Here is a 24313-nt window from a genome sequence, read left to right as displayed (position 1 = left end):
TCTTTGTGTTTAACTTCTTGGAAATATTCAAGAAGTTGGATGGTTTCTACAACATCATAATTTTTAGTTTTCCACAAATTTCTTTAGCAATTAATTCCTGTCTCCATCCATACCTTAAATATTTTATTCCTTAAGGCTCTGTTTTTGAGTCCTATTCTTTCCCATTTTACACATCTTCCCTAGATGACCTCATTCATTTCCATGACTTAAATTATTGTCAGCAGGCCAGTTACTGTCTCCCTCGTGCCGTGTTTTTCTCTAAGACTGTCTGTTTGATAATTACACTCAGAAGTCTCTCCTAGCTCAACATGTCTGAAATTGATTTTATTCTTTTCTCCCCCAACCTTGTTCCAGTCTTCTCTGCTTCAGTAAATAGCACCCTCCCATCTGAGTTGCACAAGTGAGAAATTTGGGAGTCATTCTTTACACTGCCCTTTTCTTTACCTCTTTCCTCCACATCCAGTCAGTCACTAATTACAACAATTCCATTTCCTCAGTATCTTTTTTAAAAATTTTTAACGTTTATTCATTTTTCAGAGATGGAGAGAGACAGGGCATGAGCAGGGGAGGGGCAGAGAGAGAGGGAGACACAGAATCTGAAGCAGGTTCCACGATCTGAGGGGTCAGAACAGAGCCCAATGCAGGGCTCGAACCCACAGACCGTGAGATCACGACCCTAGCTGAAGTCAGACGCTTAACCGACTAAGCCACCCAGGCGCCCCAGTATCTCTCAAATCTACCCATTTATCTATAACCCCTATGGACACTATCTATATTGTTCAAACCACTGTTTTTTCTTTCTTTCTTTGTTTCTTAAGAGATAAGTCTAGATTTTTTTAAAAAAATGTTTATTTGTGTTTTTGATAGAGAGAAAGCGTGAACTGGGGAGGAGCAGACAGAGGGAGACACAGAATCCCAAGCAGGCTCCAGGCTCTGAGCCGTCAGCACAGAGCCTGATGTGGGGCTTGAACTCAGAATCTGTGAGGTCACGACCTGAGCCGGAGTGGGATGCCCAACCTACTGAGCCACCCAGGCGCCCCAGCTGTGTGTTCTTTATGAATTGACAAAAACTACTCACATCTGAGTAAAGATCTTCTGTACCTTCATCTGGATTCCTTGTGTGTGCATGATGGTCTGATGGTAAGACCCCTGGTTATGTCCCTACCACTCTTCCCCACCATAATCAGGGCTGTGGGGAGGGGAGCCACGGAGGACTACATATCTTTCTGGGCTCAGAGCATGATGGTGGAAGATATGGTTTCCCTAGCCATTTTGCCTCTTCAACAACTTTTATCCTGAGTTATTCTTCCTATTATCTCCCTTGCTGCAGACTAATACCAGAAGAGGCATACTGAAAAACAATAGCCTAAAATTAGGGAAGTTCCTGAAAACTCTTGGTAAAGGTTGGGTTAGGACTGTACTTTGTAGATTACTGTAGGTCGGATTTGATAAAGGGATTGCATGTGGGTTGAAGAAGTAGGACAGAGGAGAGAATGACTGAGGGAGGCAGTAGAAATTAAGCCATGGTTTAATCCAGAAGGACGGTAAGTAATGTTACCCAATCAACAGAACTCTTGGCAGCTGACTAGATATGAGGGCAGCCAAAGGTGGGCGGGAGGGAATCTGGATTCCGGGAAGAAGGAAGTGGCTATTAACATAAACAGGGGAGCCTTGGTGGGACTGACCCTGTGGATAATAGTGGACCTGTCTTTTAAGTGCGGTGACACCTAGTAAAAGTGACCAACAGGCAAGTGGAGGGAGGCTAAGGCTGCAGACATTAAGGCTGGAGTCATCCAGATGGAGGCAAAAATTGAATCTCAAAGGTATGATTATAAATATAGAGAAAAGATCATGGGAAAAACCTGTGTCTAGAAGACAAGAAGTAAAAAGAAAGCTGAAAAAGCACAGGTATTCAGAGAGAGAGGAGGACCAAGAAAGTGATGTGATGGGAAAAAATTAGTACTAAGAAAAGCTGTCTAGGACTGGTAACTCCAATGTTGACAGGCACTGTGATTTATCTGGGAAATGGATTGCATCACATATCCCGGAATTCATTCTTTATAAAATGTATCTATTTATTTTGAGAGAGAGCGAGAGCGAGCACACGTGCATGAGTTGGAGAGGGGCCAGAGAGAGAATTCCAAGCAGGCTCTGAGGTGTCTGCACAGGGCCCGAAGCAGGACTTGATTCCATGACCCTGGGATCAAGACCTGAGCAGAGACCAAGAGTCGGACGCTCAACTGAATGAGCCACCCAGGTGCCCTGTGGAATTCTTTCTTTAAAACCCAGACCACGGGTGCCTGGGTGGCTCAGTCAGTTAAGCATGGGACTCTTGATTTTGGCTCAGGTTATGATTTCACGGTTCGTGCGTGGGTTCAAGCCCCCAAGTCAGGCTCTGTGCTCACAGTGCAGAGCCTGCTTGGGATTCTATCTCTATGCCCCTCCCCTTCTTGCACTCATGTACATTTGTGCTCTCTCTCAAATAAACTTTAAAATTAAAAAAAAAAAAAGGTAGTCCAATACACTCATGTTAAAAAATGAGGACACAGAACCTTGGCTGTTCCCATGTCAACGAAAGAAGTTATGGAAATATTCCACACCTCATAGAGCATGGTCCTTAAGAGTGCCAGAACGCTTGGCTACCACTTGATTTCCAGTATTCCTGCCCACTTACATGACTTTGGACATTTCTATGTGCTGTTTCCTCTTCTTTCATGTGAGGGACAATAATCTGTGCAGAGTTGTTTTCAGAATTACACTTAGCACAGGGCCTGATGCAAAGGCCCAGGAATTATCATCAAAACTTATAAAGCACTATGGGCGAGAGACTTTTGTGAGTGCTGTTATTATAGGTAGGTATTAACTCATTTAACCCACCGAAAAGCCCTGAGGTAGGAATAGATATATTCCCATTTTACAGATGAAGAAACTTAGACCCCATGTCAAGACTTAATACCTAACTTAACTGCAGTTTCATTCTCCATCCCTCTCCCCGATGTGAACTTCAACCAGCCACATTGGAATTTCTCGGTCAACCCCTTACGCTTTGGCAGGGATGCATTGCCTAAAACAATGCAATCCTTGGTAATAAATTGCTTTTATGCCCTCTCTCTACCTTAAAAACAAACAAACAAACAAACAACCCAAAGCCTTTTCTGCAGCTCAGCAGAGCTCCTTTTGATTTGCTAGATGGGCGCTGCCCCACTCAGGAATCCTTCAGTAAAGCCAATTTGATCAATTACTCACTTGAATTTTTGTTATTTAATAACGACTAGTGTAGGCTTAAGCCACAAATGAGTGGCACAGGCAGGACTTAAACCCAAGTCGTCTATCCCACAGCCCCTGCTCACAAGTGCTGTGCAGTATGATACCATACATCTTCACTAATGAAGAGGAAAAGCATCCCTTCACTCAGACTCGTGGTTATTGGAGGCGGAAAGCACCATCTATTCCAACACTTTCCTCTTAAGCCCGGGAAAGGGCCATGCACAGAGGGGGTGTTCCCTGCGAGACAACGACCGGCCCAGCAGGTCAGAGGCCAGCAAGCCTCGCTGTCCGAGTTTCCCAACACGCAGGTGCCTCGGCCTCCCGGGAGTAAGGAGGAAGGGAGGAGCGCTCGGCCAGGCCCCGCCCCGCCTCGCCGTGCGCGGCGGAGCGCCCCGCCTCGCAGTCTCGCTGAAGTGCCGCAACCATGGGGACAGCGGCAGGCGGTAAGGCATACTTCCAGAGGGGCAGTCTGTTGTGGTTCACCGTCATCATCCTTTCATTTGGGTATTACACGGTAAGGGCAGCGGCCGCCCTGAGCAGTCCGAAGCGCGGAGCAAGCGCTCCTCCAAGCGAAGGACCCGGGCCAGCCGGGCCGGAGGGGTCGCGCAGGCGCAAAAAGGCTCGGAGCCCCGGGGGCGGGGACCCGGCCCGGGAAAGAAGACGCAGGCGCACTCGTGTGCCCGCGCCTCTCCCGGGTTCTCGCGGTCCTGAGAAACCTGCTACCCAGGCTTTGTCGGGATGGGGGCGGGGGCGGGGATGGTTCCCCATCCCACGATTCAGTGTGTAGATCTTTCAAGATGGTGGTGACGAAGTCCGAGGCCGGCAGGGCTGCTTCTGGCTACTTCCGTCGAGCCAGACGTTTGCCCTCGCTGGTCACCGTCCTGGCACTGGGCTATTTCGCGGTGAGGAGTAGGGAGGGGTGGTGCACCTATTTGGGCCCTCCAGGCCCTCGTAGGGCGAGGGGAGCTCAGGCAGCGAGGTCTCGCGCTTGCGCGTCCGGCGGTTGCCTAGGTTACTATCGTAAGCGGAAGGTCGGTGGGCTCACGGGACGGTTTCTACTCCACCTCTCCCTCCTTTGCGTCCTCGCGCCTCCACACTTACTGCGGCATAACCGGGTGTGAGTAGAGTTCACCGAGGAGGAATTCACGTTGACAGGCTGCCGTAGGCCTGCCGGCTCAGAATAGGGATTCCGAAGCAGAATGTTTGAGGCAGTTAGAATTGTTTGGAAAACGGGGATAAACCTAAAGAAGGGATAGACAGGATATAAATGTTATGGCATAGATGTGGTATCAGGAAGAAGGGATCTCTGCTGAGAGAGGAGCGACTTTTGTCTGGCTGACAGTTCGTTTAAAGGATAATAGGAAAGATGCCTGGAAAAGTAGCTTAGGGACTAGGTTGGTATAATTTTGAAGAGAGGGAAATCTATTTGGATCTTGACGGGGAGATCCTTGGACACTGGGTCTTAGAAGTGTGTTGTCGTGTCCACAGTGTTGTTTGTTGTCAAATCTGAGCTCCTTGACTCTGATTTCCTCATATGTAAAATGGAGGGGTTGAACCGAAATTCTGCAAAGGTGCATTTCTGTTCTATGGTTCTGCATTCCTGACTAGTTAGAAAAATAGATGGAGGAAAGCGTTGGGGACCTCAAATTGGGATATTATGGGGCTGGCAGGTGCTGCCCCTTCCATTCCCTTTGGTTTTGGAAGGTGCAGTGATATTTTAAGCTTTATTTAAATTTTAGATGTGTTACAACATAATGGGAGAGGTAGGACTGCTCTTGCCTGAGATCTGAATGAGACAATAACGTTTTTGGACCTGTTGGCATTTAATTATTCTCAGAAAAATCCGGCAGAGGTTACAACATAGAGATTAAAGGAAAGTCGATCAGATTACACAAACCTAATGTGATTAGGTAGTTGGTGTTAGCACTTCGCAAACTTGACTCACATATTGACTCACATATTGACTCAGCTCTGAGGTGGATCATTCCCAGTTTTAGAGGTAGGAAGAGTGAAAGAAGTGAAGGAATTCTAAGTTAAATGGGGGTTTGGTTCAAGCTGTAGCTTCTGTCGTAAAGAAGCTACCAAGGACGCGGAAACTTAAACATTTATTAGTAACCTGTATAAAAATAATGTTTTGGGGGCGCCTGGGTGGCGCAGTCGGTTAAGCGTCCGACTTCAGCCAGGTCACGATCTCGCGGTCCGTGAGTTCGAGCCCCGCGTCAGGCTCTGGGCTGATGGCTCGGAGCCTGGAGCCTGTTTCCGATTCTGTGTCTCCCTCTCTCTCTGCCCCTCCCCCGTTCATGCTCTGTCTCTCTCTGTCCCAAAAATAAAATAAACGTTGAAAAAAAAAATTAAAAAAAAAAAAAAAGAAAAAGAAAAAAAAAATAATGTTTTGGGTGGAATTCATTAAGAATAGAAGTCATCCAGCCTGGACACTGAGTCTGATAATTACACAGCTTCCTTGTCATGAATCTCCCAACCAGATAACTTTTAGGAAATATTAAGTGGAGGGGCACCTGGGTGGCTCAGTCAGTTAAGTGTCTGACTGTTGATGTAGGCTCAGCTCCTGATCTCACAGTTTTGTGAGTTCAAGCCCCACATCGGGGCTCTGTGCTGACAGTGTGGAGCCTGCTTGGGATTCTCCCTCACTCTCTGCCCCTCCCCCACTCGCACTGTTTTCTCTTTCTCTTAAATAAATAAAACTTCAAAAAAAAAAAAAAAGAAAGAAAGAAAACGGAAGTGGGGAATGGAAACCCAAATGACTTAATTCAGAGTTTCTTTGGTCTTTAGTTGTTTTTGTAGAATCTGGGTTATTTCATAGTTTCTTTGAAAAATAAACCTGTGCTGATTTCAGCACCCTAATAGGTATTCTGTGCCTCTGATTCTCTTTCAGTGGGTTGTCTTCTGGCCTCAGAGTATTCCTTACCAGAGCCTAGGGCCGCTGGGCCTCTTCACTCAGTACTTGGCGGACCATCATCACACCCTCCTGCGCAGTGGGTAAGGAGAGCTCCGGAAGTGGAGTGTGGCCAGCTCCAGCCCTGCCGAAGACCTGGAAGGCCTGCACTTGCCTTTAGATATCTAAGGGGCGCCTGGGTGGCGCAGTCGGTTGAGCGTCCGACTTCAGCTCAGGTCACGATCTCGCGGTCTGTGAGTTCGAGCCCCGCGTCGGGCTCTGGGCTGATGGCTCGGAGCCTGGAGCCTGTTTCCGATTCTGTGTCTCCCTCTCTCTCTGCCCCTCCCCCGTTCATGCTCTGTCTCTCTCTGTCCCAAAAATAAATAAACGTTGAAAAAAAAAAAAAAGTCTTTATTTAGATATCTAAGAGTGTTGCTGGTTCACATTAAGGCACCTTTCTTTTTGAGGTTTCTGTGTTAGATTTCATCAGCAGATAACCATCACCTTAAGCAAGGCTGACTTTTGTTTCAGGTATTGGCTTGCCTGGCTGATTCACGTGGGAGAGGCCTTATATGCCATGGTTTTGTGCAAGTAAGTGTTGGGGTTTTTTTGTTTGTTTGTTTTTTGCAAGTAACTGTTTTCAATAGGTCTTTCTCATTTTTCTCTTGGTATCTAATGTAAGTTAAGTGTAGCCACATTTAAATAATTCATGCCTTTGTAGGCCGAGAGCATTCTCAGCGTAGGGTTGAATCACCATGCCTAATACTGAGCCTGGCCCAGAGGGAGTACTCAGTAAATATTTAACAAATGGATTCATTTCATTTGTGTTGGCTAGTCAATTAATGAGCTACTTAATTTAGATGGTTTTCTCATTAAAAAAAAAAAAAATTCTCTAAATAGTCCCAACTAGAACAGAAGATTTGGAGTTTGCTTTCTAGTTTGAAAAAGAGCCAAGTTAGGGGAGCCTGGGTGGCCCAGTTGGTTGCGCATCTGACTTCGGCTCAGGTCATGATCTCACAGTTCGTGGGTTCAAGCCCTGCGTCGGGCTCTGTGCTGACAGCTCAGAGCCTGGAGGCTGCTATAGGTTCTGTGTCTCCCTCTCTCTCTGCCCTTTCCCCTATTTGTGCTCTTGTCTTTCTCTCTCTCTTTCAAAAATAAATAAACACTAAAAAAAATTTTTTTTTAATAAAAAAAGAAAAAGAGCCAAGTTATGGACATAGGCCATCGATTCTCAGATTCTCAGTCCTAGTTTCATGACTGAATCACCTGAGGTGCTTTCTCGGAATACACATGTCTGGTTTCCAGACCCAGAGATCTTGATTTGGTAGGCCTTGCTTCAGAAATGGGAATATGTTCTTTGTTTTCAGCTCCACAAATAATTCTGGGTTAATTCGGCAAGTTAAAAAAAAAAAAAGAAGCTTCTGGACTAGACCCTACTCAGCAGATGCCAGCCTAAGTTAATACTATGTGAGCGTATTTGGAAAGATTCTCTTTCCATTAGTACTTTATGTAAGCGTGTAGAGACAGCATGCTGTCATGAAGCAATGGTTACCATCATGCCAAATTTACTTTGCAATTAATTTGCATCTGGTCGAGATGAACTATCACCTCTATTGTATTCTAAAGGTGAGAACTAAGATACTTTATAACAACTATCTTTTAATAATAAAAGTAATTAATATTTATTGGGTGCACACTCTGCCAGACCCCTGTTAAGTGCTTCAAATAGATTGTGTCACTCTGTCTTCTGATTTATGAAACAAGCTGGGCGCTCTAGGAGAGGAGCAGAAAGCTGCTTTATTCTTTCTCACCCCTCTCCAGTTACACTCACCCTATGGGTTATTGTCTGCCTCCCACTGGACCGTGGATGAAATCTGAAGTGGTTCCATAGGTTTTCCAGTCACTCTCTGATATAATCCAGTCTAGTCCAGGCTATTTATTAAAACGATGAAACTGTTAACCAAAGTCAAAAGTGTCTGTTCTCATCCAGCTGGGGCTCAGGAGGCTGCCCTGGGGAAGAGAGTGTAGTTAGTGTCTTCTCTCTCGGGCCACCTCTTTTTCCTATTTGTTAGCGACAGCTGCTTGTGGCCCACCAGGGTGGGAGTAAGTTTGGGGAAACAGGGCACGGTCCTCCTTGTGGTCAGGCAGCTGGGGGCTGTGGATGTTGCATGCCCGGTGTTGGTTCGTTTTCTCCGGCGGAGGCCCAGTGGGTTTTTGAGAAAGCAGCCATCACTGGGGATCAGTCTCCCTTCTGCATTCCCCTTGATGGTTCCTTCCGCTGCCTCCTCCAGCCTGCCAGCTGCAGTTTCCCGTCAGGATCTGTGGTTGAGGGGAAGTTTTCTTTTACTGAGATCTCTTCTACCCTTCAATTAGGGCCTCTGGGCCAGGGTCCCTTTTCAGCCCACCCACGCCTGTGGCCTTCCACCAGATCTGGATGGCTCACAGTAACAGCTTCCTTGTCCTCCCAGTGGGATAATCTGCAGATACATGCACTTCCCACTGCAGTCATGTATGTTTGGTCTCCCATCAGGCAAGCTTTACCTGAGTCTTAACTTTAGAGTCAGATACTAATCTCTTCCCCTAACTTCCAGGGGACTCGGGTCAGGCTCTTCAAGTGGGTCTGTTGAAGCTGTTCTTTGAGTCTGACTTGTGACAGGAAATGCCGCAGCACTTGGCCCCTTCAGCCTTGCATTGAAATCTTAGCTTGGAGGCGTGTGGTCTAACCCCTCGAATTTACAGTGTTGGAGTATTTGACGCCTGTTCTGTTATGGGCATTTGGAGCCTCTAGTGAAAACTAAAAGACTCAAATTTAACATCCTGCTATCCAAGTCTTTGAAGGGTAGAGGAAGAGCAGGCATAGAGAGGTGAGGTCACTCTTATTATGTTCTTGAAGTTATTTCTTTATGGTCTCACATGTTGCGGTATATCATTAGTCACTGTACATCAGAATAAATACTCCATTTGAATTGTGAATGAATGAATGAATGAATTTAAGTGAATGTATTTTTGTAACCTCCCAAATCACACTGTCAAGCCATAAAAAGGAATTGGTGAATCCTTTTTAACCAGAGAAAAGATAGGTCTATGTGTTTGACTTCGTAGCCACCATAATATATATAAATGTAGATATCAACTCTTCTGTAACTTTCCATTGTCGCATATGCCTATTTTCATGTCTACACCTATAAATTTACCTCATTCATTTTATTAGTGCATAGTATTCTGTTACATGGCTGTGCCTCACTGTATTTCACAAATCCCCCCTCTGATGGACTTTGAAGTCTCTAGTTTTTTATTATTATAAATAATACTGCATGAACATGAATTCCTCATATATCTTGGCCCTTGTGTTGTTGCTGGTTAAAGGGAAAGCTTTCAAATTTTGCACCGTTTTTTCTAGAGTCACGTAGACCTCCTCTATTAGAGTAAGGAAGTTCCATCCTGTTTCTAAGTTAGCTGAGAACTTGTGTTCAGAATGGATGTTGTCATTTCTCAGATGCTTCTGCATGTATCCAGATGATCGTAGGATTTTTCTCCTTTAATCTGTTAGTGTGGAAAACGATATCATTTCTACGTATACTGTTCTAAGTTAGAAGTCATCCACATAAGACTTATTTATATACAGATGAGACCAGCAAGCCATTCACTCCCATTAGGCCATTTTCTTTTGAGCTCTGTTTCAAGCAATTTAGTTTGCAGCCGGGTGTTTATTATTTCTGTGAGCCAGGCTTTTGACTAAGCACTGTGTGTGTGTTATCTCCTAAATCATCCCCAAACTTGCTGGGATAAATACTGATACTTCTGTTTTTCAGAGGAGGACACGGAGTCTAAGAGAGGAGTGGCTTGCCCAGCCGTCACAGCTGGTAGTTGGCCAAGCTAGGATTTACATCTGGTCTACCTTCAAAACTCTTCCTCTGAAGGCATCCCAGTGCTTTTTAACCCTCTGCTCATCGAAGTCACAGGAGAAACTTTTTTTTTTTAATGTTTTTAAACATTTATTTATTATTGAGAGACAGGGGAGGGGCAGAGAGAGAGGGAGACACAGAATCCGAAGCAGGTTCCAGGCTCTGAGCTGTCAGCACAGATCCCGACACGGGGCTCAAACTCACAAACCGCAAGATCATGACCTGAGCGGAAGTCAGACGCTTAACCGACTGAGCCAGCCAGGTGCCCCAAGAAACAGTTTCAGAATTCCATGTCCTAGGCAGTAGCCAGACTGCGTCTGAGGGAAGAGTGTACCATGCTGAATGCACAAGAAAAATGAAAATAAATGAACTAACCATGTGAGTTAAGAAACTAGAGGAAAATGGCAAAAATAAACCTAATGAAAGTAGATAGAAGGAATATATATATAGTTTTAAAGTTTTTTTACTTATTTTGAGAGAGAGAGAGTAAGAGGAACAGATAGAGAGGGAGAGAGAATCCCAGGCAGGCTCCATGCTGTCAGCGCAAAGCCTGATGTGGGGCTTGAACTCATGACCTGAGCCGAGATCAAGAGTTGGACACCCAACTGACTGAGCCACCCAGGCGCCCCTAGAAGGAATACATTTTTTAAGAAAATGGAAGGCTAGGGGCGCCTGGGTGGCCCAGTTGATTAAGAGTCCGACTTCGACTCAGGTCATGATCTCATGGTTCGTGGGTTCGAGCCCCACGTCAGGTTCTGTGCTGCCAGCTCGGAGCCTGGAGCCTGCTTTGGATTCTGTGTCTCCCTCCCTCTCTGCCCCTCCCCTGCTTGTGCTCTGTATCTCTTTCAAAAATAAATAAACCTTAAAAATTTTTTTAATAAATAATTAAATAAAAAATGGAAGACTAACTCTTATGAAACCATAACATAAAAATTCTGGTGGTTAAGTTTCTCTTTTTTCTTTTTTCTTTTTTTTTTTTTTAGGTCTAAAGGCATCACGGACGGTCGGGCTCAAGTGCTGTGGTTCCTACAAACTTTCCTCTTTGGGGTGGCATCTCTCTCCATCTTAATTGCTTACAGACCAAAACGCCAAAAACAAACTTAAGGAAGATATTCAAATGCTTTCTCTACACTTTTGGCCTTCCACTTCACTGTTTTGGGGGCAAGGAAGATGCTGACTTTACTTGATCTTTCTACTTTCCAGAAGTTGGAGACCGTCTAGTTATTCATTATTCTTTCATATGCTCTGGTTGAGCTTGACTGGATGACAAGAAAGGATTTAAGCTTCCCAGTTCTGTAGACAGACTATTAGGCAGAGGGTTTCCAGCTACCTTCTTGAGGTCGTTGGCAGTGCTGGTGCTCATTCTATTGTCTGGTTTAAGCTGTGCACCAGAATTGTCTGGTGGTATAATTTTGCTCCCACCTTCTGAGTAAACCCCATCTCAGCTCTCTTTTCCGCCAGTTTTTTCCACCTTTCTGAACCAAGACAGAGTGACATTTCCACGACACCTCAATTCCACACACGGTAGGCATCTGTGAGGATCTCATCTTGAACTTCCTTTTCTCACACCACCAAGAAAAGATCAGAAAGATGAGCAGGTGCATGGAATGGGCCAGGCTGAGCAGTAACATAGAGGCACAAAGGACACGCTGAGTACCGAGAGGAGAGGATTGGGGGACGCCTTCCCTGATCCTGCCAGCCCGAAGCCGTCCTTCCCTCCACGCGGCCTCTAGGACATAGCACTCTGTGGTATGCAAGGGTCTGAAGGCCACTGCTGGATTGCTCCTTCCGGGCAGGATCACATCTCAGACAGATTTATTTTTGTTTCAGCACCTGGCCCGTTGCTTTGCACACAGGTGTCCTACCAGTGTTTTCCGAACAAAGGACAGAAACCGATGTAACTTTCCACGTGTTCAGTGTCATTCCAGTTGTTCTATGAAAACTGCAGAACCCACTCAGTGTATTCTCTTCTCAGAGAGAAGCACAGGACTGCCCTTGGCCGGTAGCGCCACCTTTCTGTGGGTTCCCCATTAGGAAACCTGTATCTTTTTCTTAGTCATTTTCTCCAGAGTCTAACATCTCCCTCCTGCTCTGGCTTACTCTAACACAGATGTTCCTGAGCTAGAGATTCTAACTGGAAGCTAGCGACTACCTCTCCCATTCACCTGATTAGACCTTTTTACTACTGACTGGTCAGGGCAGAAGGGTCACTGACTCTGTCCCCTGACCTTGGCCAGAATGGCTCAGTCACCTAGGAGCCATTCAGATTCCTTCCCAGGAGGATCTGTTCCCCAGGGACTAGACCTTATTTTCCTTCTATGATGCAGGAGGGCATGTTACCTGTTTTAAGCAAACGTTTATGAGAGGCAGCCCGCTCACCCCTAAAGAGGCCCCAAGTAAAAGTACAACCCTGAGAGATGATGGACTGTGAATTGTTTCTGGTGGCGATCACTTTCTACAACTAAATCTCAGTCTTTCCAGTTTCTCTGGTGGTGAAGGGGTTGCCTTTTGGTGAAGAGACAGATTTTTAATCATAGAGTTAAACATCATGGAAATCCAACCCAGATTTTTTAAACGCATGGCCCTGTCAAAAGAGAAATAGTAATGACAATATTACAGTAATGGTGACAGCAACGATATGGCAGATTATTGAATAAAATGGATTAACTTGAATAAATGCTGTGAATTGCCTTTTCTATTCAAATACTTTTTTGTATGTCAGTTTTGTTATTGTTGCACATTTGATTTTACTCTTTTCTAGGTAGACTCTATTATGGAACTGTTCGTACAGTTCAGATATTGAGGCTTTTTTTCCATGGATAAAGAAACGTAGAGGGGCGCCTGGGTGGCTCAGTGGGTTAAGCGTCCGACTTCAGCTCAGGTCATGATCTCACGGTTTGCGAGTTCAAGCCCGGCGTTGGGCTCTGTGCTGACAGCCCAGAGCCTGGAGCCTGCTTCAGATTCTGTCTCCTCTCTCTGCCCCTCCCATGCTCATGTTGTCTCTGTCTCTCAATAATAAATAAACGTTTAAAAAAAAAAGAAAACGTAGAATGCCCTAGTTGCAGGGCATATGTTCCTCGTTACATTTACAGAGCTGCCCGTTTACCTCCATGCACACAGAGTCGTCGGTGGACGTGAGTGTCTCCTTTCACTGTAGGAGTGTTCCCCTTTTGTTTTCATTTATATTTCATTCAGCATCTGATACAGTCTATGCAGCAGGCAAGAGGAATATTTGTGCTCTTTTAAGTGCCAAAGGTATAAACTATAATCTCACTTGCGATATTATCATGGCTTACCGCAAAAAAAGGATCTTAATGAGCACACAGTGTAGGTCATTTTGTGGACCCATAAACTGCATCCCATCGAGGTGGAGTAACTTAACATCACATGGAGAGGCCAGACCTCAGCTGGATCTTGTGTCTCCCCTCCTCTGCAGCCCAGGAGCATAGAAATTAAGCCTGTGAAGCAAAAAATAAACAAATACAGAGACCTGTTGGCTTTGTGTTGCAGCTGTAAAGGTGATAGGGGAGAAACATCCTTGTTGAGTTTGGATGAGAAAGGACCAGAAGCACCTTAATGGAAGCAACCGTGGGAGGCAGACAAACTAACCTGTTTTCTCCTGCCCCTACCCCGAAGATGTTGGGAGCATGTGTAGTTTGGAAGAACAAAAAAGAAAGGACTAATGGAAAAAACTAATGACCTCACCACTTAAATAGTAACAGACCTGTTTATAGTTTCTCCTTATAAACATTCAACTTATTTAGGACTCCATGCAGTCTACGTCTGAACATGTTTTCAAGCCATGGTTTTAAAACAAGTCTTGGGCTTAAGAGGTCCTATTCCAGATGGAGGGTCTTTGGCAAAACAGCTTGCCATCTGCGGGCTGTACGTATTTACACGGAGGGTCTGAAGACACACAAGGACAGTCTGAGCACCTGCCGTTGAGATTAGGGAACCCTGCAATCACGTTTTTATCTTTGCCTGGACCCTTCCTGGAACCTTGTTAATTAAAGCTCTTAGTTTGGCATAAATATCATTGATCTGCCCTTTATTGGCCCAGGCAAAAAGATGCTGGTAGGGCAGCTGAGTAATGTCTGTGTAAGCATAGGAGACACCTGTCCGCAAGGCTCCTTGTCTGCCTCAAGTTGGGAATTATGGTTCTCTCTTCATCAAGGTTAGACAAGTGAGAGACTAATTGTCATTTCACATTTCTCTTTATGAGGAAGAACGCTATCCTCTGATTCCACAGCGGATATTTGAAAATCCTATTCAAAATACTGTATTTGTCATTTCTATGACCATTTTAAGATGGCTACTAGGCTTTCTTGATAGGATTGAGTTTACCGATTGCCTCCTTTTTAGTTTGTAGTGAGGCATAAAGGTGGCTTAGGGAAAAAGCCTTTGACACCCTAGTACTGTCAGGGAAATGTTCATGGAAGTGTCAGAGGTGAGAGAGTGCATTGTGGGAATGGAGGTCTCAGTCCTTGGATTTCCCACGAGACGATTCACATGGGGGAACCGCCCTGCAATAAGGACAGCCAGCCAAAAGGAAACAGCGAGCACCAAGCAGTTTCCTAAAACGAAGGTATGCTCTCAAAATGGGAGAGAGAGCCGGCAGCTTCCCCAAGGTGGAACCAGCCCCTAGGTTGTTTTGGGTTTGGATATTATTGGGTCTCTCTGGGCCGGGAGCTGGGACACACAGTGGGGAAGCCTCTAAAGGAGGTTGCTGCCAACAGGATGGGAAACTCCTTCCACAGTAGGGCGATCACCGTCTGGTTTGTAGCCTGATCCGGCCCTTCTCCACGGGCAGGGCTGGACCCAATGCCAGTGCATATATTGAGTGTGGGGGTTACCCTGGGGCCCAGGTGGGAGAGGAGAGCACTTGTCCCGTACCTGTGGCTCTTGATCTGTCAGGCCCAAGGTCTTAGAAGCCTCAAGGTCAGCCTCAAGCTCCCAGGCTTTGTGTAGCTTTTTCTTTCTTTCTTTCTTTTTTAAATCACCATCCTTGCCTCCAGCTCATGTCTCTATTGTTCCCCTTCAGAGGCTGGGGACTCTGTCTCTGGGAGTTACATTCACTTTTTCTTTGTACCAACAGGTTGCACAAGCCGTTCTTACTAAACAGAACTTAGATGATAAAAACTGCCACCAAAGCTTTGATGTTGCTATAAAGGAGAGTAATGATAAGATAGGGAGTGTTCCCTAACCCTCAGGCATGTGGGGACCACCCCCGCAAGGCTGGTCATGCCTATGCTACACAGGAATTCATTTTAAGAAATCTTCCTAGGGAAGAATAACTATGAAATGCCCTGCTTGGTTTGTTCGTTATATTTTTTTTCCTCTGATACGTATGAGAATAAAGCACAGTTGTTACCTAACTCACCATGCACATTAATGATGCATTCAGCAAACTGTTAACAATTTAAGGGTATTACACTACGCAGTGATACTGAAGTGTGGCATTTCACCTGGCTCCAGGCACGAGATTTTAGGCAAGTTTGTCACCTTCCTGGACCTCAGTTCCATCAATTTTACATCGCGGCTGGGATGAAAGTAGAATGCTAAACGTAAGTGAAATAATCTAGATAAAGCAACTTCATACACTGTATCGTACGGAACAATAGTTTTACTGGAAGGCTGGTAATCACCAGTGATGCGTCCTGTGCTTGTTAAATGTATCCATGCAGATGGGTCACGTGAAACCTTGCAGAAATGCAGGTTCTGTGTGGGTTACGCGTGTGTAGCGGGGAGGGCGGGCACTCGGTAAGTTAACTGGTCTTGATGTTAAATTGAAATAGTTCCCTTTTTAAGGGGAAATATACTGATCAGTTTAGGAAAATGATTGGGGTAATAAAACGTGAGCTGAGGAACTAGGTACAACTCCCAGAAGAGCAGAAATAGGATATATATCATTGCTTTTATTTGAAAAGTTGTAAGCCTTCAGAAAAGTTACAAGATGAGTATAGAGAACATCCATATACCCTTCACCTCCCAGGTTCACCAGTTTTTAACATTTTGCTGTGTTTGCCTTATCCCTCTCTTTTTGTCCCTCCATATATAATTGTTTCTTTTTTTCCCCCCTGAATCATCTGAGAGTCTTTGTAGACACGACTGCCCTTCACCTTCAGTGCGCATCTCCCAAGAGCGGAAGCGTTGTGTTACATAATTATTACACCCAGGAAATGTAATGTTATCTTCTACACAGTTCAGATTGGAATCTCCCCCCTTGTGCTGATAACATCATTCAGAGCCTTAGGGATGATGGGGGTGGGAGGGTCCCGGATCCCATCCAGAATCACACATACTGTTTAGTTGTCAGCTTTCCTTAGTCTCTTTAACCTAGAAGGTTCTCTGCCTTGTTTGGTTTTGGTTTTTGCCTTTAACGACCGACATTTTTGAAGTGCCCAGGCCCAGGCAATGTTGCAGAATGGCCCCCAATTTTGCCCGCCTTCTCACGATCAGACTGAAATTAAACGTGCTGGGAGGAACACTGCCAGGTCCTTTCCAGTGCATCACAGTGAAAGGTATTTCCCCTCCCTTTGAGTTAATAAGAGATGTGTGGACCGACACTTCAATACCACATGACCACATATTCCCTACCCGTTGATGATTATCCATTATGATTATCCATTGGTGATTCTTGCCTCAACCAATTTTTACCATGATGTTTATGAACTGGTGATTTTCCTATTTCCATCATTTCTTCTACATTTATTAGTTGACATTCTGTAAAGAAGAGATTTCCTTGGGACATCTGGGTGGATCAGTTGGTTAAGTGACCGACTTTGGCTGACGTCACGATCTCGCGGTTTGTAGGTTTGAGCCCCGCTTTGGGCTCTGTGCTGACAGCTCGGAGCCTGGAGCCTGCTTTGGATTCTGTGTCTCCTTCTCTCTCTGCCTGTCCCCACTCACACACACTCTCTCTCAAAAATAAATCTTTTTGGGGCGCCTGGGTGGCGCAGTCGGCTAAGCGTCCGACTTCAGCCAGGTCACGATCTCGCGGTCCGTGAGTTCGAGCCCCGCGTCGGGCTCTGGGCTGATGGCTCAGAGCCTGGAGCCTGTTTCGATTCTGTGTCTCCCTCTCTCTCTGCCCCTCCCCCGTTCATGCTCTGTCTCTCTCTGTCACAAAAATAAACGTTGAAAAAAAAAAAATTAAAAAAAAAAATAAATCTTTTTAAAAATTAAAAAGAAAAGACTTCCTTTCTCGTTGCTCTACCCGTTTTCATTTTTTGTTCGTTTAATATTGGGGGTATCACAATGAACTTATGATTTCTTTTAAATTTTATGTATTATAAACCCAGTGTGGGGCACTGGCCTCCATAATGTTTACATTTTGAAGAGCCAGCTCAGGGCCTTCAAGAAAAACTTTGCTGGGTACTAATGTTGTTGAGTGGCACAGTTAGCTTATTTCAAAGTTTATTTTATTTTGAGAGCAAGTGCAAGCAGGAGGAGGGGCAGAGAGAGAGATAGAGAGAGAGAGAATCCCAAGCAGGCTCCACACTGTCAGTACAGAGCCGGATGCGGGGCTTGAACCCACAAACTGTGAGATCGTGACCTGAGTCAAAACCAAGAATTGGATGCTTAAGCGACTGAGCCACCCGGGTGCCCCAACCTTTCTATCTACCCTTACCCATAACAGGTATCATTAATTTTGATTTATCCCTCCTGTGTGTAATTTTGCAAATGCAAACAAATAAATGTTCTTACTTCACCTTTTCCTTAGGTACCAGTTCCTGTGGTAGATAGATGCCCACCATGGCGTAGATTTTCCAGACAAAAATGGGCTGAGGCCCTTTCACAAAACACCTGGCAAAAGATTGGGGGAACCCATCCCCGGGAGAGTGGTATATCGAGCGAAGCACCAGATTTTGTAAAATTTTCCACTTTCTAACCCTCCAGAGTCCTCTAGAATCTCCATGAGCCAGAGCTGTGCCCCTGATATAACCTCAGAAGACCCAAGTTGAACTACCTTACCTTACCTTTCCGGCTACTGGGAAATGAAGCCACCCAAAAAAGATAAGATCTAATCAGGAGAAAGCTCCAGAAGGGGGAATCCTGCAGATACTTTACTTTCCAAGGGAAAAATAACAACATAGCAACCCTCTGAGACAACTGATAAATAATAAGTCACACTGCACCCCTTTGTTACTGTTGTTTCCCCTGAAGAATGAAAGGCGGCCGGTGTAATGGAGTAGGGTCCTTGGCTTTTGAGCCACAGCTCTGTTCACATCGTTACCCCGTACTTATTACCTATGTCACCCTGGGTGAGTTTCATCATGTCTCTGAGTCTCCATGTCTACTCGCCCCTTGTTTTGTTTCCTTTTATCCCCATTTCCTGCCTGCCCCGACTCCCAGGCAACAATTCCAATGTGTTTGCTGGGCATGCATTCTTGCAAAATGTACGTTGTTTTGTGAGCAAGTATCTTTAACGTAAATGAGTGGTATTCTGATATATTAAGACTTAAAGACCAGATCATGTTGCAATATGCCAATTGCTACTAGACTTTGGTCTCCAGAAGGACTTCCAGGACAGTGTGAGTTTGGGAACTTAATCTGATTCTTGTTTAACTTTTGACAATTTGCCAACAAGAGCTGGGTTGCCCACATTCCATTGGAGGGAAGAAAATCTGTATGCTCCTTTGGATCGGGGGAAAAATCTGTCTCCAATACAACATGAGAGCCAGCTGGAACCTGTCTGTCTGTGAACAAGACAGGTAACACTAGAAAAAGAAAGTCCAGGTTGGTCAACTAAAAAATCTATCTTAGTTTTGCTCAACTTAGAGAGAATGGCATTAAACTACAGAGGATATGGGATGAAATCATGTTTGTGGCCCTCTTGTAATCAGAAAGCTGGAAGGGACTGCAGAAATGCTCAGATAGACGCCCCCTTCATTTTAGCTTTGGAGAAACTGAGTGCCAGTCATGTCACCACCAAGGTCACACAACCAGTTTGACGGCAGACCTAGGTCCCTGACTCCTCCATATGTCACCAAGCCGTAGGTCAGCGGTGTTGGACGAGACATCCAAAGTACTGTTCTCAACAGCACGCCTCACCTCCCAACTATTTTACAAATGTTATCCAAGAATGATGCACGAAGAGTGAGAATTATCTCCGTCGTTGTTAGCTGCCCTGAACCCCTACATCCCGTTCATGTTATGGGTGCCTGCCTTTGATGCCGTCTCCATAGCAATGTACAAATATTGTAAACACTCCACAGACCTAGGGATTTTCTTGCTATTGGTTAAAGATGCGGCAATAATATGTTGCACATGTATACATAATAGGGGTATTTATAGCCTTTGCGAAACTTTAACATCTGCGATGTTGGCAAGTTGGCCGGGCTTATGTTCTGGTATTACAGAATATTTCCTAGGAAACCGAAAATAAATACATTATGAAATTTCAGTGTTCCACATGTCACTAGCGTTGTCCTGGTGTCCTGTCGTGCCTATTACAAAACACACGGTTGGCCAGAGACCCGAATTCCTTAAGTAATCCCATGATATCCTTTGAAACTGCAGGAATCTCACAGAATGGCTTCTCTGTTGATAATAATGAGAGCAAACATTAATTGAACTCTCCCTGTGACCCAGGCATTATGCTTAGAGCCTTGCTTGCATTCTTTCCTTGAATCCTCACTAACCTTTGGGAAGTAGGCGCTGCTCCCATTTTCCAGGTTAGAAAACGGAGGTCTGATGCAATTGAGTAGTTCTTTAACAGTCAGAGCCAGTGAGTGGTAGAACCAGGAATCAAGTCCGGATCCCTGTGAGTCCCAAGCCTACGTTTGTAATGGGCATTCATGGCCCATTGGTTCTGGATGACAGACGTAAACCAAATAAAATCATTCCCTGGGATTAATATATTCACAGTGAAATACACTGCTCCATGAAATACATATTCAAAATGGACTCCACCACCTAACTTCTTATATAGATATTATTCCTTCTAGGGGTGCCTGGGTGGCTCAGTCAGTTGAGCGTCCAACTTCGGCTCAGGTCCTGACCTCACAGTTCATGAGTTCGAGCCCCACGTCAGGCTCTGTGCTGACAGTTCAGAGCCTGGAGCCTGTCTTGGATTCTGTGTCTCCCTCTCTCTTTGCCTCTCCCCTGCTCACACTCTGTCTCTCTCTCTCCCTCTCAAGAATAAATCAACATTAAAAAAATTTTTTTAAAGAAATTCTTCCAAGTATATTTCAAGCAAGGGATCCATTTGAAATGTCTCTTTGAAATGGCATCTAGTAGGAGAGACATTTCCATCTGAGCATGAGTCTGAGCAAGGGCCAGCTAGCTTGGGAGATAGCCCGAAGCAGGTCAGCTATAACCGTTACATCCACACTAGGTGGAACAGGTAGGTAAATGGACCTTGGCCTTCAGGGCCTGTGAGCCAGAGACCAGGCATCTTCATTCAAGCAGGATCAAGGTGGAGATTAAGAGGCCACTGAGGGGGGTGCCTGGGTGGCTCGGTCGGTTGAGCGTCCGACTTCGGCTCAGGTCATGAGCTCGCGGCCCGTGAGTTCGAGCCCCGCGTCAGGCTCTGGGGCTGATGGCTCAGAGCCTGCAGCCTGTTTCAGATTGTGTCTCCCTCTCTCTCTGCCCCTCCCCTGTTCATGCTCTGTCTCTCTCTGTCTCAAAAATAAATAAACGTTGAAAAAAAATTAAAAAAATAGAAGAGGCCACTGGGACTAGGGCTGGGCAACTGAAAGGGTATGCCCAGAAATGGGGCGAAGAGGAACCATTCATGTGATATTGGGGCAGGGTGAGGGGACTGCCTTGCAGAATGTAGCAAGGAGAACTCAGTTCATCATTCAAATGTTCCAAAATAATTCTCGTCCTGGGGCCCACGGATGGATCAGCGAACCTTTAATATAGTCTGGGATCCGAAGAGGCCCAGCGAACACAGCCTGGGGCCTCCAGGAATTGTTCTTTGAGAGGGTGGGGGGCACTGGTGGGCACAGCACTAAGGCTCTCAGATGCATTCAGGAAAATGGACTTAATAAGATAGGGGGGCAGAGGAGGGTACAGCTGCCATGTAACTAGCCCGGCAATGTTGGACAAAGCATTTCACCTCCTGCACTTGGGTTTCCTCATGAGGCAGTTTAAATTTGATGGTTTATATGTTTCCAGCTTTAAAATTCCTTTAAAATCCCAGAAGCACTAATCACTAGTGCAAGGATTTACTGGGATAAGTAGTGAGTTCCCCGTCACTGGCAGTATTCAAGAAGGAGAATAGCCACTTGTCTAACATGGCCCGAGAGAGAATTCCTACATTAGGTAGGAAGTTAAGATTTGACTTTGAATAATAAAAACAATAATAACGATAATAATAATATTAACTATCATTGATTAAGTAGGTAACACGTGCCCAGTACTGTTCTAAGCATTTACACACATCTCATCTAAGGTATGATTAACATTCCCGTTTTGCAGAGGACATTCAGAGCTGAGGCTGACAACATGTTGCTCTGACTCCCCCACGTCCTAACCACCACCCTTCATTCCACCTTCAGCCTCTGTCACCACCGGGATAGGCATGCCTTGCCCGGCCTGGGTTCCAAGTGCAAGGCGATACGACTGCTCCCACTTGAGCTAGCAGAATGCAGACATCCTTGCCAACAAGGATGCTTTCCCAAGGCATGCTGCCAAGAGCAGGAAGGTGTGGTCATCCGTGCTGAGAACCCCAGTGCTCTGGGCCCCTTTCACCCTCCACCTCCCTTTACAGAGGGAAGACTACTGGCCCAGAAGGGGTGAGCTAACTACCCACACTCACACAGCACATTAAGTGTCAGAGTTGGAAAACAAACCCCCTTGCGTCCCGACTTCCAGGTCGGCGCTTGACGTTGTGTTGTTTTGTTTTTAGCTCAGCCCTGTTATTGTGGTAGCTCACGTCCGTCCGTCCCTGACAGTCCCCCGGTTTTGATTTCTGACTAGACGCATTTTCGCATGAAGGCACATGGATCAACCACAACTGATTGGAGATTCACAAGGCTGGTAATTATTTAAAGTCCTGTCTGTTCTAAAAATCCGAATCTAATCTCACCCCCATACGACCAAATTTACCTCGTACTGATCCTGAATCAGCATTTCTGCTTTTAAGCACACGTCTTTACTAACATTGACCCCGAATTACATATTCCTGCCTACTGTATTTTGCCCAAGTCCTCAGCCCGCTAGAATTGCCCCCCCCCCCAAAACGCCCTCGGCTTATCTGCCAGGGCTGTGAGTTCCTGCTCACGTGCACCCCCGAGGGAACTGCAGTCCCTGGAACACTTAGTTTACAAACTAAATTTATGCCTCAGTCAGAGACATGTGACCCCACTCTGCGTTAGAATCCCCCACTCTTCTACCCTTTCAGTCCTAGGGAACTGAGGTAAAAGCAGAATTGTTCCAGGGCAAAGATATTTGCCTGTACCTTCTTTTTCCTTCCCTCCCTCCCTCCCTCCCTCCCTTCCTCCCTCCCTCCCTCCCTCCCTTCCTCCCTCCCTCCCTTCCTCCCTCCCTTCCTTCCTTCCTTCCTTCCTGTCTCTTATTACTTCAGTGGTTTCCAAATTTTAGGTGCAAAATTCTTAATTTCAGTATGATTTAAAGGGTGTCCGAGGACTGTATAACTTTAGGTCACATGCTGGCGTGAGGACCAGCCCCTTAGCAAGGGGTCCTTCTGATGGGGTTCTTGTGCAAACGGCTAAGAAAGAATTCTTGAGACATCTTTGGTGCAAAAAGGTGATTTTAGTAAAGCACAGGGACAGGACCCGCCGGCAGAAAGAGCTGCACTGGGGTTGTGGGGAGTGATTGACGATATACTCTTAAGTTAGTGGGGGTTAGGGACAGCGTTAAGTCCTAAGGAATTTGAAAGCAAGGTTTTCAGGCCCTTGAGGGGTAGCTACTGTCTAGATAGATAAGATTACTTTTAGTCTTTAATGAAACAAAAACCTTAAGGAAGTAAGGCAGCCCTGAGTTCCTTGAGCAAGGTCACGCTCTGCAGGTTTTAGGTGTCAATCAGTGGGCTGCAGGCTTTAAGGAGATTTAATTTAAGCTACATTTCTCTCACCTTTGTTTCCTCACCACTTCCACAGCCTGGAGCACTGTTTACAGTCAGGAGCAGGCTTTGGAGTCCAGTGTGACCTTGGGCAGGCTTCTCATCCATTCTCAATCCATTTCTAAAATGGGGGTGATGACAGGACTCCCTCACAGGACATGTTTGCTGAAGGGGGAATTAGTGGGTCTGGGCCTCTGCACCCTGGTCTCTGTCACCTGCTACAGGTCCTACTTCACCCTCAGATGTAGAGACTGTCGTCAGCATCAGCCCCAGCTGGCGTCATGGCCGCCTTCACCAGCCCATCACACTCAGGAACTGTGCCCAATGCCACAGAACTAGGGCCCAAAGCCCTGTTTTCCATTGCTGACTGGACAAGGGAACTCTCAGAGTTTAGGGAGGCAGGGCCCAGCCCCTCCTGTGCCCTCCCATAAGGCTCAGTGCATTTTCTACAGTCTCCCGGGCTGGGCCTCCTCTGCTCCCCTCTTCTCCTTCCCGCCCTGCTTCCTCAACTGCTCCCTGCCCCCACGCATTGCTGCTAACCCACTGGCTGGCCTTTGAGCAAGGCCCTTTCTCGGGGCCTCAGTTTCCTTTTCTGGAGAAAGATGAGCTTGACTGCAGCAGGGGTTGTTTCTACTGCTATTACAAATGTATCGCATGCTTGTAGTGAAACGTGGGATCGATCAACAACGTGCCGTCGGCCACATAGAGCTCCCAGGCATGCGAGGACCTCACTTTCATCCCAGTTTCTGCGTTGAAGAGATTCCACTCTCACCAGTTGAATGTCAGGTTCGTTTTCTAGGTATCAGCAATGGTGTATGAATAGGCATGCGTGAAAGAGAGTATGATACATACGCACACGCACTCATTCACACACTTTGTTCAGGAATGGGATTGTATCATGAATGCTCTTCTGAAACTTGCTTTCTCTTTTCAACACTAAGTCTTGGAGGTAATTCCATTCTGGCATACGTAGATGGGGTTCCTTCATTGTAACATCTCCTCAGTATACTGTCTGCCATTTTTGTACATTCGATTCATTACCTATGGACTAGATTCTTGAAAGTGGAATTGCAGAACCAAGGGCATGTACATGTAACGTTGTTGTAGATGTGGGCAGATGGCCCTCCACAAAGGCTGTACAAATTTATGTTCCCACCAGCAGAATATGAGGCTAACATCAGAGAAAGTGGGAGCCATCAGGAGAACCAAATCTGAGGT

The 24313-nt window shown here is 45.8% G+C and overlaps 1 protein-coding gene across 1 annotated transcript; it reads left to right on the top strand.

Annotated features, from left to right (window-relative positions):
• Nucleotides 1–3689: 3689 nt before the first annotated feature.
• Nucleotides 3690–12738, top strand: TMEM254 (transmembrane protein 254). The gene is made up of 4 exons (XM_047073052.1): nt 3690–3781; nt 6161–6264; nt 6692–6751; nt 11049–12738. The coding sequence occupies exons 1-4, from the start codon at nt 3692–3694 to the stop codon at nt 11167–11169; spliced, it is 375 nt and encodes a 124-aa protein (XP_046929008.1). The 5' UTR covers nt 3690–3691; the 3' UTR covers nt 11170–12738.
• Nucleotides 12739–24313: the final 11575 nt, after the last annotated feature.

Source organism: Lynx rufus, unplaced genomic scaffold, assembly GCF_022079265.1.
Source record: "Lynx rufus isolate CCGP_SWC_20201006 ecotype Redwood Valley unplaced genomic scaffold, mLynRuf1.p SCAF_11, whole genome shotgun sequence".
Lineage (NCBI taxonomy): Eukaryota > Metazoa > Chordata > Mammalia > Carnivora > Felidae > Lynx > Lynx rufus.
Note: the sequence above shows the minus strand (reverse complement) of the source record. Positions and strands in the feature narration are given on the sequence as shown.